This window comes from Eretmochelys imbricata, chromosome 10, assembly GCF_965152235.1.
Source record: "Eretmochelys imbricata isolate rEreImb1 chromosome 10, rEreImb1.hap1, whole genome shotgun sequence".
In the NCBI taxonomy this organism is placed as follows: domain Eukaryota; kingdom Metazoa; phylum Chordata; order Testudines; family Cheloniidae; genus Eretmochelys; species Eretmochelys imbricata.
Genome location: NC_135581.1, coordinates 10,395,669 through 10,407,926, shown reverse-complemented (window position 1 = coordinate 10,407,926; position 12,258 = coordinate 10,395,669). Strand labels below are relative to the sequence as shown.

The following is a 12,258-nucleotide window of genomic DNA, read 5'->3' as shown; positions in this document are numbered from 1 at the left end:
CAGCAGTTTAGGGAGAAGGTGTAGTTCCAAAGCATAAGGAAGACTCTGTGTTACCTTTTGTCTTCTTGCTTACACTCAAACCAGATGAAACCATTGCTGCCCAGCCCCACTGGACTCCACTGCACACATCCCTGGCATAGATTATGTCTGTAAAACAAAGAGGGCATTTTTTCCAGCCGCATGTCCCAAAGTTCTGCCCATCTGTCAGTCACTGGTGCTTAAGTGCTATGTCTTTTGGATACTGTTTTTTGGAGTTCCTTTCCTTCATTGCTGTGTTTGTTTGTTTATCTTGCCTGATTTCACTAGGCTTCATTTGTGTGTGTGTGTGTGCGCATTTTGGTTTGTGTTTTTATATGGATAGACTCTAATTGTTTTATTATTGGAATTGAAATATCCACAGTAAATGCTGCCTCTGCTTTTGCTCTAGATTGGCATTGTAAATGATACGTCTGGGTGTATTTTTCCTGGTGACTCTTTTTTCAGTAAATAAAACCATCAATAATACTTGCCCAATATGCAGCAAAACTGGATCTCTTTCCACATGCAGTACAGCTTTGGAGTAGTGATGGGCACCCCATAATATGTACAGAGGTGAATCCTCAAAATTTGGTGATTAGCCAAAGCTTCTCCTAAACATACTACATCAGCAGAGGAAAGTTCCCATTGTTTAACTTAGGACAGGATATTGTCACTTGTCCTTTGGGCACAGATGGATAGGAAAAACATTGCAAATCCCTTATTTATCGTTTAGTTTAAAAACATCTTCAAACATTTTATTTTGTTTGTGCATTATGGGTGAAATTCCCCCTTCCCCACACACAGCCTCAATAATCAGGATGCTAAGCAGGAATGGAGAAAATATCAGCCCTTTCCACAGATCATGGGCAGATTGCAGGGCTGCAGTGCAACTCCTCTCTGACCACTACCCCAGCTGTGAACTGCCCTTTGGCAGCTTCTGGGCTAAGAGTAGCTACTGATTGTGTAGCCCATGCAGCGGTTTTGAGTCACAGGATTCTGCATAGTTGCGGTTTTGTTGGTTCACCTCCCAACCCCCCACCCACCATACTGGTCTATTTGGAGCAGCAGAGTGCCCTCCTCTGAGGTGTGCAACGGATGAAGAAGTTCCCCATGAGATCATTCTGCCCATAACCCCATCACTGGGCAGCAAAGAGTGGGGAGAGCCTTGCTCTTACTCTGTGTTTCTGTGACCTTCACCGTTTATTAATAGGTCAATAACCCCTTGTTCAAAGTCTGCATCCTCATAGACTCATAGACTTTAAGGTCAGAAGGGACAATCATGATTGTCTAGTCTGACCAGCTGCACATTGCCAGCCACAGAACCTCACCCACTCACTACTGCTCTTAATGATTTTTTTCAATAACTATCTGTGCTACACAAAGTATGATCTCTCTGGGAGATAATACTGCTTGCTTCATGTACGTTAATGAAACCCCACAACACCTCTGAGATGTAAGTTGATTATTATCATTCCCATTTTACTGATGGGGGAAACTCAGGCACTGAGTGTTTAAATCACTGATCTAGGATTAGCATTCAGGAATTCCTGGTTCCCTCTCCAGTATCTAATTTGCTAGATCATGTTGCTTCTCTGAAGTAAACACTTCTGATTAAAATCACTGGACATTTTGTTATTTCAACTTGTACGTATTAATCACTTATGATGTTATTGCTGAAAGCAATGTGAGTTGTCTGAGTTCAGTCAGCACTGGGAGACGTTGAGGAAGGCATGTGGTTGGAAAGCCTGGTTTTCCCTTGCAGTGTGTTCCCAGTACAGTCAGAGGGGTTCCTTTCTAATACTCATTTTAATCACATCCATTTCCTTTGATTTTGAGAGCTGCATGTATTTTTTGCCCTGAGCCAAATCACAGGGGCTGACACAGTAAGGTTCAAATGTCCTCAGGGGAGAATAAAGTTGCCATAGGAGTAGGAACGGGCAGAGCAAGCAAGGAGAACGAGGAAGAGAACAAACACATTCAGAGACAAAATTGAACAAATCAGGCTGTAGAAACTTTTGAAAGTTCCTGGAAGGCAAATGGATATAAAAGAGATTAGACAGGAAAGATTTAACAGGCTGGTTCCAATAGAAGAATGAGGTGGAGGGTCAGGCTTTGTAGGGATTAGGATGATAGGTTGGCTACACTAGGTTTTTAAAGGACAGGATAATGATTCACCTTGCTAAAAAGTGTGTGCAGCAGGAAGCTATGGGGAGTAGAGGTTTTTCCTGCAAGATCATTATCACCTGATTTGTAAGTATTTCTAGATCCTCAGCCTAGGAAAGGAGTCGTCCTGGTAGCTGTGCATAGATTTTTCACTGAAGTTTCCAACTACTTGCTGGTGAGAAGAGTTTGAGTTTTTCAGTGTCTCTTACTATTAATTTTTTAGAGTTCATAAATTGAAATCCCACCCTTCGGAGAAAGATTATTGCTGGGGTTCCTCAACCTTTTTATTGTGTATGCTACATACTGATAGAAGGCTCTTCCATGTAAACCACCTCCCTTCCCCTTTGGAATTTCATGGTCACATGATATCCCAGTGGCCGCCACCATAATTGCTCATGTGGAAAAGTAGTATTGGAAAAGTATGTATTTTTAATTGGTCTTAATGCATTAAGTGCGTTTTCCTTTCTGTACAAAGATATTCATGCTGCAGGAGAGCCAGCAACATGACCAGCTAACTCTCCAAGCCCACCAGCAGCAAGTGCTCCACCACAGTGTGAACGTCTGGATTATCATGGATAGGAAGGCAAAGAACACACCATTGTTACAACTCCTTGACTTTTGTGTAATTGTTTTCTAGGCTACCAAATCTCCTGGGAGGTGTACAGCAGGAATGAATCTCGTCTGGCTTGCACTCTAGCCAACACAACCCTTGAATACAAAATCACTGGGCTGTCGTCTCTCACCACCTATACTATTGAGGTGGCGGCTATGACTGCAGAAGGCACTGGGTTGGTCACCTCCTCTACCATTTCCTCTGGAGTGCCTCCAGGTTGGTAAAACTACAGAGAATGACCCAAAGTATACTGACTCCCATGTGCGGCCGTTTCCAGGAAACACTGGTTTCCTGAGTACAGTAATACTAATTCTTTTATTTTTAACGTCGGAGACACAGTACGACATAATTAAAGACGTATAGAAGGGATGGACGAATGAGAGGGAAAGGTAATAAAATAGATACTTATTATAGAATCTTTCTGCATTTATAAAGTAACATAAGAGATGGGGCAAGCAGTGATTGTTATTAAAAAAATCCAAATAAACCACAACTTTGGTGGGGAGGGAATTTAGATGCTTTTTAAAAATGAAGAAAGATTTTTCTCTTTGTAAGGATTAGAACTGCAGTGCACTTGGACTGTAAGATATTTGTGTGATGCAAATAAAAAAATATTTACAAAAGTGGGAAGTGTTGGCATGCGAGAGATCTTGTAGAAGAAGTAGTTCTGCATCCTAGAGCTTAAGTTGCAATAGCGGGACTGCTAAAATGGGAGTGGCAATGTACAGCTACCTTTCAAGATGAGATTCAGAGGAGGAGGTCTCAAATGCAGTAACACTGTTTGACTTAGATCTGCTTTGAAAATCTAAATCAGCTTGGCTATTTACTCTGAGGTGTCAGGTCTCTCTCTGGTGTTACCTAAGATTTTCATTTCCTCTAGAGCAGTGCATGGCCTAACTCCTTTTGTGCATTCTGATGTAGATATGTCAGTATGTTTAGACTAGTTCAGTGCAGTTTGCCTTCTTGCCACTCCTACAAATATATATCAGTACATTTTGTCCCATTTTGGCAAGGTCATTTACCAATCATGCTTCCTGTGAATATGAAATATGAGTCAAGAAATGCTGTGTGTTCCTGTATCCTCACAATGCATGCCATAAAAGTCTCCTGTTTTAATTTTGCAGTTTTTTACATAGTACAACATTATGAATGATTACTAATTATAATAATAATACTTAGTAGTTTGGTAGTGCAGTTGGAGTTTCTATGCTGCTTAGAATACAATCTACAAAAAAATGTATTTGGTCCAATTTTACCACATTCTTGGGGTCTGACTTTGTTGATAACTCAAATACCAACATCAAAAAACATGTACAACTCTACCCCAATATAACGTGACCCAATATAACACAAATTCGGATATAAAGCGGTAAAGCAGCACTCGGGGGGGGGGGGGGGGGCGGGGCGGGGCGGGGCTGCGTGCTCCGGTGGATCAAAGCAAGTTCGATATAACACGGTTTCACCTATAACGCGGTAAGATTTTTTGGCTCCCGAGGACAGCGTTATATTGGGGTAGAGGTGTAGTTCAGCCTAAGCTTTCTGCTTAAGCTTGGCTGATCATGGGATTTCTCTGCAGAGACTTCTCTGTCCTATACCCCCATTTCTTCTGCCTAAAGATTCACTCCCACCTAACTTATTTCCAGCATGTAGTTAACAAACCTGATCTGCCACACTGAGTCAGCAGATACTGGTCAACATTTCTCTGCAGAGTTCCAACACCTGCTAACTAGGTAGGTTCTCAGAAATCCCTATTCCAAGAACCTTCCATCTCATAGACTCATAGACCTTAAGACCTGAAGGCTAGAAGGGACCATTATGATCATCTAGTCTGACCACCCACTCCTGTAATAGGCCCATAGCCTCTGGCTGAGTTACTGAGTTACTGAAAAACTCAAACTCTTCTCCTCAAATCTTGATTTACTCTAGTTCAAACCAGAAAGTGCCCCATGTTCTACAGTGCAGAGAAAGGCAAAAAACCCACAGGATCTCTGCCAATCTGACCCAGGGAATATTTCTTCCTGACCCCAAATATGGTGATCAGTTAGACCCTGAGCAAGTGACCAAGACCTAACAGCCAGCCACCAGGATCTCAGAGTCTCTTACTATCATTTATATATTAAGCCTCTATACATCTTATGAGGTTGGTAAATATTATCTCCATTTTATAGATGGGGAACTGAAGCACAGAGAGTTTAAGTGATTTACTTGAGGTCACACAGCAATTCACTAGCAGAGCTGGGAATGGAGCCCATGTTTCCGGACCATTTTAACCACCAGACCATGCCTCTTTTTCGTATGTAGCCTTTATGGTGTGATGTTAATCTAGATCCCTCAAGACAGGGATATGTCATTTTATTAGTCTGTAAAATGCCATGCATACATATGGTGCAGGATAAATAATATAATTATATATGCCTGTGTAGAAAATTAAAGTATTTGCTCTATTATAAGTGATATACTGTACTACTTGCTGAAATATTGAATGTCTACTTATTGATCTGCATACTTGTACTCTAAATCCCAAAGTATTTCTACCCTTTTTCATTTGTTTTAATTTCTACAGAACTCCCTGGTGCCCCATCTAATCTGGTTATTTCTAACATCAGTCCTCGTTCTGCCACGCTTCAGTTCCGGCCTGGGTCTGACGGGAAAACCTCCATCTCCAAGTGGATAGTAGAGGGGCAGGTACGTACATGACAGAAATCTGTTGATGAGGTTCCTGATCAGTAATAGATCATCTGAATCTTCCACTGGTATTCAAATAACATTTTTTATCAGCTTCAGATACAAGGTCTTGACCAGTGGACTGACTGTTTTGGTGATGTTTGGTCTCTTGGGAGAGAAAGTAGAGGTTAAAACCCAAGAGAATTCAGAAGGGTTAGCCAGGAAATGGTAATGGAACAACCAGAGGGAGAAAGGGGTGGTCTGTATGTTTTAATTTCTCTGCACAGGCAGAACAAAAAGATCAACAAAGGAAACACAGGAACAAACTGAAGGTTTCTTGTGTGAGTCCTAAGATATTTACCATACATAATATATCTGAGAGGTCTCATCCTTTGAATAATTCACATGGACCTTTGTAAGGAGCTTTGTATGTATTTTCAGGGAAAGGTAAGATGAAGCATAAACTAAGCGGCAAAGAGTCCTGTGGCACCTTATAGACTAACAGACGTATTGGAGCATAAACTTTCGTGGGTGAATGCCCACTTCATCAAATCATTACCATGTAATGAAATATGCCTGTGTTTCCTATCCAGGTCTTTAGATATGTATAGGGTGAATTATCTTCCTTGTTAGTTTTAAACAATATTCCTCCTGGTTTCTGTCATTATGCCTTGGAGGAAATAAACATTTCTCAGTTGTTCTCTTGACAGATGAGTTGTGCTTCTTCTTTTCTGCCCACAAATCTTTATAAATAACATAATCTGTTTTTGAAACCAAATGTTGGCTTTCTTCAATCAGTGTTATAGCTTTAGATATGTTGATACAATTCATTCACTTGGTAATGAGATCATTGTGAACTAATTGGTACATTTTGATCCATTGACCTACACTTTATTGCATATTACAAAGTGAAATGGTGAAACCTACAATCTGATGGTTTGGCACATTCTGAGCAGCATCTCTATCGTGGGACACCACAAGGATGTTGCTGGGAACTAGTTAATTTGTGAGCTACATTGGATCACAAAACACCATTGAAATAAAATGAATCTCAAAGTCTCAAAACAGCTTAATAACAATTAAGGGCAAAATCCTCTCCTCCACATCCATGGAGGGTCCCAGATGCAACAGAGCTTAGAGGCCTTCTGCTGTGCCAGGTAAGGGTATTCTTGGAACCCCAACAGGAATCCACAAAGTATGCATGCTCTGAAGCCACGCTCTGTGTGAGCTCCCTCACAATGAGGGATATTGTGGCCAGGGGAGATGCAGGACCTGGATGAGCAGTGGGAATAGCGTCTGCGAAAACACAGATCCAACAGCCATATCGTCTTCTGTAGAAAGGGTCTCACCAGGACTGACCGTGGAGTAGCACTCCTACTGCTGTGCAGCCTGGGAGTGAGGAAGGATTCCTCTTCCATTGCTCTCTTTGAATGTCTCCTCTGCACCAAACCCAGCTCTGTGGACTTGATATGGTGGGAGGACTTGCCCATGAAGGCTTTAAAACTGTTACAGCCCACAGTAGTGATTTATAGTCTTTCTGATCTTTTCCCTTCACTGACCTAACTGCATTTTTAATAACATTATTTTTGTGGACAAGGTCCCCTTTTAATTGTAGCATTTTATGAAAAAGAACCCAACTAAATCAGGGATGCTTTGAGCCTGAGATTTATCACTCATGAATTACTGAAGGAATGTTTCCAGTCACTGGTGCGTCTGCTGAAAGCCCCTGATGCCATGACACGGAAACAACTGCGAGTTTAAAAATAGAAATTGCTAGTCTGAGCAAGGCGCTCTTCATGCCTCTGGCAATATAGTGAGCTGAATAGCTTCTTTTGCTTCTTGTGTTGTTACATTTTACCTTTCAGAGACTCTGTTTTAGGGTAGTGTATTTCCTTTGTCATTTCCCCTTACATTTGAATGTTACAGTTAAAGCACACATGGAAACAGTATGTGGTTTTCAAATCTAAAGCTTTTACTGTTTCTATCAACTAGCATCAAATTTAAACATCTGATTTTCACAGTATCACAAAACTGTTTTAAACTGTCATCTCTGCAGCAGTCATGATGGTGGTAATGGCTGCTGTACCAATGCGATTACATTTCATTCCTAAAATTAAAATAAAAAAACACTTAATGCTTCTTTGTGCATTGTAGCAATATAATAGCTGCTGTGCCCAGAGGCTCCAGCCTCCAAATGATTCCCCTGTGGTAGGGGGATGCTCAGTGGTTGCCTGTTTAGGGGGCATTGCCAGGGGAAATGAGGTGTGGCTATAGGTAGCTAACGCAGATTTGAGTAGCCTTTAGGTTGCTCTAATGTGTGTCTTAGCTCCAGCCTCTGAGCAGAATGCTCCATCGTCAGAGGAGTGCAAAGGGCTGCTGTGCTGCCACCGCTGAGGATCTGGCCTACAACCTGTTATAAATGCAGCAGTGTGCCCTAGGTAGTACCCTGGTCCTGGATTCCATCACCTCCGGAATGACTGAGGGCACTTGAGGAGTCACCGCTGATTGACTCTCTTGTCATTTAGATCAGAATCGGAAGTCAATATCCATATGTGAACAGGAAGGTTTTACTGCCTGCTAATACCTGGGTTCAAACTTCTGTATTTCTGCTGCTAGTGGAATCTTTGTCACCTGAGAACTTGTGGGGGATGGAGTTCTCTATGCCGTTTTACTCTGATAGTGATCTCCTCAGCTTTTCCAGGAGAAATACAGAACTCTGAATGGAGGTATTGGCATATAAGCAAGGAAGAAATTAATTTTGCAATGCATTGTTTTGTTTGAAACTGTCTTCATTAGTCTGCACATGGACAATGCTAGATTACCGATTAGGATACCTCTTAAACTTCTTATTTATAGTCTTTTGGAAAACATAAAATACTCCAACACAATTCAAGGACTTAATTCAGCAATACTTACTTGTGGGAGTAATCTTACTCATTATAAGTAGTTCGATAGTCTTTAGTGAGACCACTTGTGTCAGTCAGAATTATTGGACTTGTCCCAGCCATATATCACATCACAATATCTGGTATAAAAAAGATTAAAAAAAAAAAGAAATACAAGCTGTAGGACTCTAATAGTAGCTACTTAGTTAAATTTAGGAACTTAAATAATTTGTTTTTGTTTTCATCTTTTTAAAGTCTTTGGAGTTCCTCTTAAGCTTCATACTTGACAAACCCATCTCAGCTGTGTGGGTGTGTAGTGTACATACATTCCATGGAGTGCTATTGCCTGCTGTATATTTGGATCACTAGCTTTCTCTTATGCAGAATTAAAAGTGCTCTTTAAGTTTCAGTTTTCAGAGAGGGAGGTCATTGTTTTAGGCCCACAGGCAAAGAATATTTAGCCCATGGTTGTGTGCTGGATACCCACACATGGGCCAGATCCTGTAAGATGCTGACCATCTTCTGAGAGGTGCTATGCACCTTTTACTGGCATTAGCTTCATGAAGGAAGCAGCATGGGTCAGTGACGAGGTCACCAGTCTGGGCATCAACGGCTCTCAAACCCTTCAGGAACTGCTTGGCACCTTGTAGAATCAGGCTCAAGAGGTGCTGAGGAGCTGTTGTTATAATTGTTATTGTATTGATTGGCTTCAGACACCACAGGGAAAATTCTTGCCTCATTGAAATCAAGGGGAATTTTGCCATTGATTTCAATGGGTCCAGGACTTTACCCTTGTCACCCAAATTTAGATCTTTCCCCAAATATGGAATTTCCCCCCAGAAATACGTGGGTTTGGTCAATATTCAGTCTTTGATCATGGAAAGCTTTGAAGAACAAGATCTAGTAGAATATCAAGGCTAGAAACAAGTGCTTATATGCCAGTAGAAATCTGGGAGTTCCCTTCTATTCAATGGGTTGGCTGTTGTTTGAAATTCTAGTATATGGAAACATCTGATACTGTCATTGTGACACTTGTATGGAAAGAGTTTGAGAGGTCAAATTTTATATTCTAATGTAGTGGTTTTCAACCTTGTTTCATTTGTAAACACCTACAAAATTTCAAATGGAGGTGTGGCCCCCTTTGGCTATCTTAGACATAGACTGCGGACCCCCACAGGTCTGCAGACCACAGGTTGAAAATCGCTGTTGTAATGAATGAAACCAGATTGGATGTGTGTAACTCTTATAATTGGGGAACAGATATAAAACCAGGTGTCTTATGTGAACAATCACAACCAGCCAGCACGGATCGTGTTTCAAATATTGAGAATTAATTGCTTGCGGTGAACTGTATGCAGCCAAAAAGAATGGATGAAAAAAGTACTGATTAATTTAGAATAAAGCATCAGTCTGAGGAAACTGCAATATGCTCATGAACATTTCAGGAATAGAGAGAGAAGCTGATTTTGTCAAATAAATTATTCATTGTGAATAATTCATTTAGGGCCAAATTGTGACTTAGCTAATGCAGTGCAATAAAGGCGTACCTCCTTGCAAACCCACAGTGGCCATTTGCATCATGGGTAACAGTGCATTAGGACAAAGCCACTATTCCCCCCACCCCCATGTAGGTGGGCTGCATTGTATCAAGTATAGACATATTACTATTCACTCTCTCTCCAGAAGTGCAGGGGAACAATCTCCCTCCCAGGCTGTAGCTCCTGGTGCAGCACAACAATGTGGGCTCATGACAAAGCATGACTGAGGTCTCAGCTGACCTAAGTATGATATTGTACTCTCATACTCTGTGTTTTATGGGATCTTGGTAACCATGAGGTTATTTTCCTTTATTTCTGCTTCTGCAACCATGGAATAAGTTTAATTTACTTTGACCTTTTGACTTCATCCCCTGCACTTAGCCCACTATTCCATCTCTACTAGGTCTTCTTCCAATATTCCAAATCTCTGAGCCACTACAAACAACTTCCACCAGTTGTTTGTAGGGCTGTCAATTAATCACAATTCATGCATGTGATTAACGCAAAAAAAAATTAACTAGATTAAAAAATAGTTGTGATTAATCGCACTGTAAAAAAGATAAACAAAAGAAATCTTATTTTTCAATTCACCTCATACAAGTTCGCTCATTCCAATTTCTTGTTCAACCAATTGCTAAGACAAACAAGTTTGTTTACATTCACGGCCGATAATGCTGCCCAGTTCTTATTTACAGTGCCACCTGAAAGTGAGAACAGGTGTTCGCATGGCACTGTTGTAGCCGGCATTGCAAGTTATTTACATGCCAGATATGCTAAACATTCATATGCCCCATCATGCTTAAACTTATAGGCTCTAAATTTTTACATTTTTTTTTTAAGTGCAGTTATATTAAAAAAAAATCTACATTGGTAAGTTGTAATTTCACAATAAAGAGATTGCACTACAGTACTTGTAGGAGGTGAACTGAAAAACACTATTTCTTTTACTTATCTTTTTACAGTGCAAATATTTGTAATCAACTATAATAATATAAAGTGAGCACTGCACACTTTCCATTCTGTGTTGTAATTTAAATCAATATATTTGGAAATGTGGGAAACATCCAAAAAATTACAATAAATTTAAATTGGTATTCTATTATTGTTTAATAGTGTGATTAAAACTGTGATTAATTGCAACTATTTTTTAATCTCACGATTAATTGTGATTATTTTTTTAATAATTTGACAGCCCTAGTTGTTTGTATATATAACAACACCCTGCCACTAGAACATTTTCCTTCTTTCTTCCAATATATGGTAGGAGGCTGAGTCAGATAGGAGCAGGTGCAGGACATATTATATTCAATTTTTGGATGAGTGACCTTTTTAAATGTCTAATACTGCATGAACTCTTTGAGCTAAAAACACTTGTTTCATAACATTGGGGAGCTTGGAATCCCAGCTGCAAGTAATATGCTGATTCCTTCCTCTTGTCCACTGGTGTATCTCCACTGAGGTCAATGGAGTTACTCCTGATTTGCACTGAGGAAAGTGAAAGGAGAACCAGGATCTTTAATTCTAACTTTGGCTGGGATTGCGATATCAAACATTAAAATCTCATCACTCTGATTTATAGTAAATCGACATGGCATATTTCTTAAGAGGTCTATTAAAATTTATTAGCAGTAGTTTTCCTCTTTCATTTTGTACAGTTAAACCCATAGTACTGAAGCAAACTGGATTTCCAAACCAGAAGTACAAAAAATAGTTAGAAGACCATTTAAAAACATTTTTAAAATTGGTTTTCTGTGAAACAACCAGCATTGGCAAAGTAGAGAAGGGTGTGGTGTGGACATGAAGGCTTTATTGACATCTGTTCGGAATAATTGACTTGTGGCTTTGCCACTGATGAGTAATGTGGTCATTGCAAACTCATGTCAATAAATCCTTCGTATTGCCACACACCACTATGTACTCCAAGATATATTCAGTGCCTAATATAAAGGGCATATATGCTACTGATTTTGGAGGGGCAGTTCCCCACCAAAAATACGTTTTAGATCCTGTCTGTTGTTCCTCACTGTTTCACGTTTGTATTCTCTCCATGCTTGAGTCTAGTTTCATACTGATTCTCTCTTGCTGGATTTCTTGGGACTCTGGCAGGAGTCGTGTGTAAATGACACCACAGCGAGAGTGTCTTGCTGGGTGTTTTGCCCATCCCATCAAAAATTCAGTAGATTATTATTACATTAACAGCTGCCAAGTTTGATTCACTGTGGGTATCAATAATGCTGTCACAAAGTGAGTAGAAGACTTGTGGCAAAGCATGAGGTCCCACTGGGATTAGGTATTGCAGGATGTCATGGTGTAACTGTCCCCTTTAAGGGGAGATGGGGCCAGCCTGCCTCCCCCAGTCATAAATAATTAGTTCCTT

At 40.4% G+C, this 12,258-nt stretch overlaps 1 protein-coding gene across 1 annotated transcript in view; it reads left to right on the top strand.

Moving 5' to 3' along the window:
* The window catches only part of SDK1 (sidekick cell adhesion molecule 1), a 638,385-nt gene that overhangs the window by 511,490 nt on the left and 114,637 nt on the right, over positions 1 to 12,258 (top strand). Inside the window, exons 21-22 of the mRNA XM_077828174.1 lie at positions 2,819 to 3,010; positions 5,358 to 5,479. Coding sequence (XP_077684300.1) covers positions 2,819 to 3,010; positions 5,358 to 5,479 — 314 coding nt within the window. The remainder of the gene's footprint in view (positions 1 to 2,818; positions 3,011 to 5,357; positions 5,480 to 12,258) is intronic.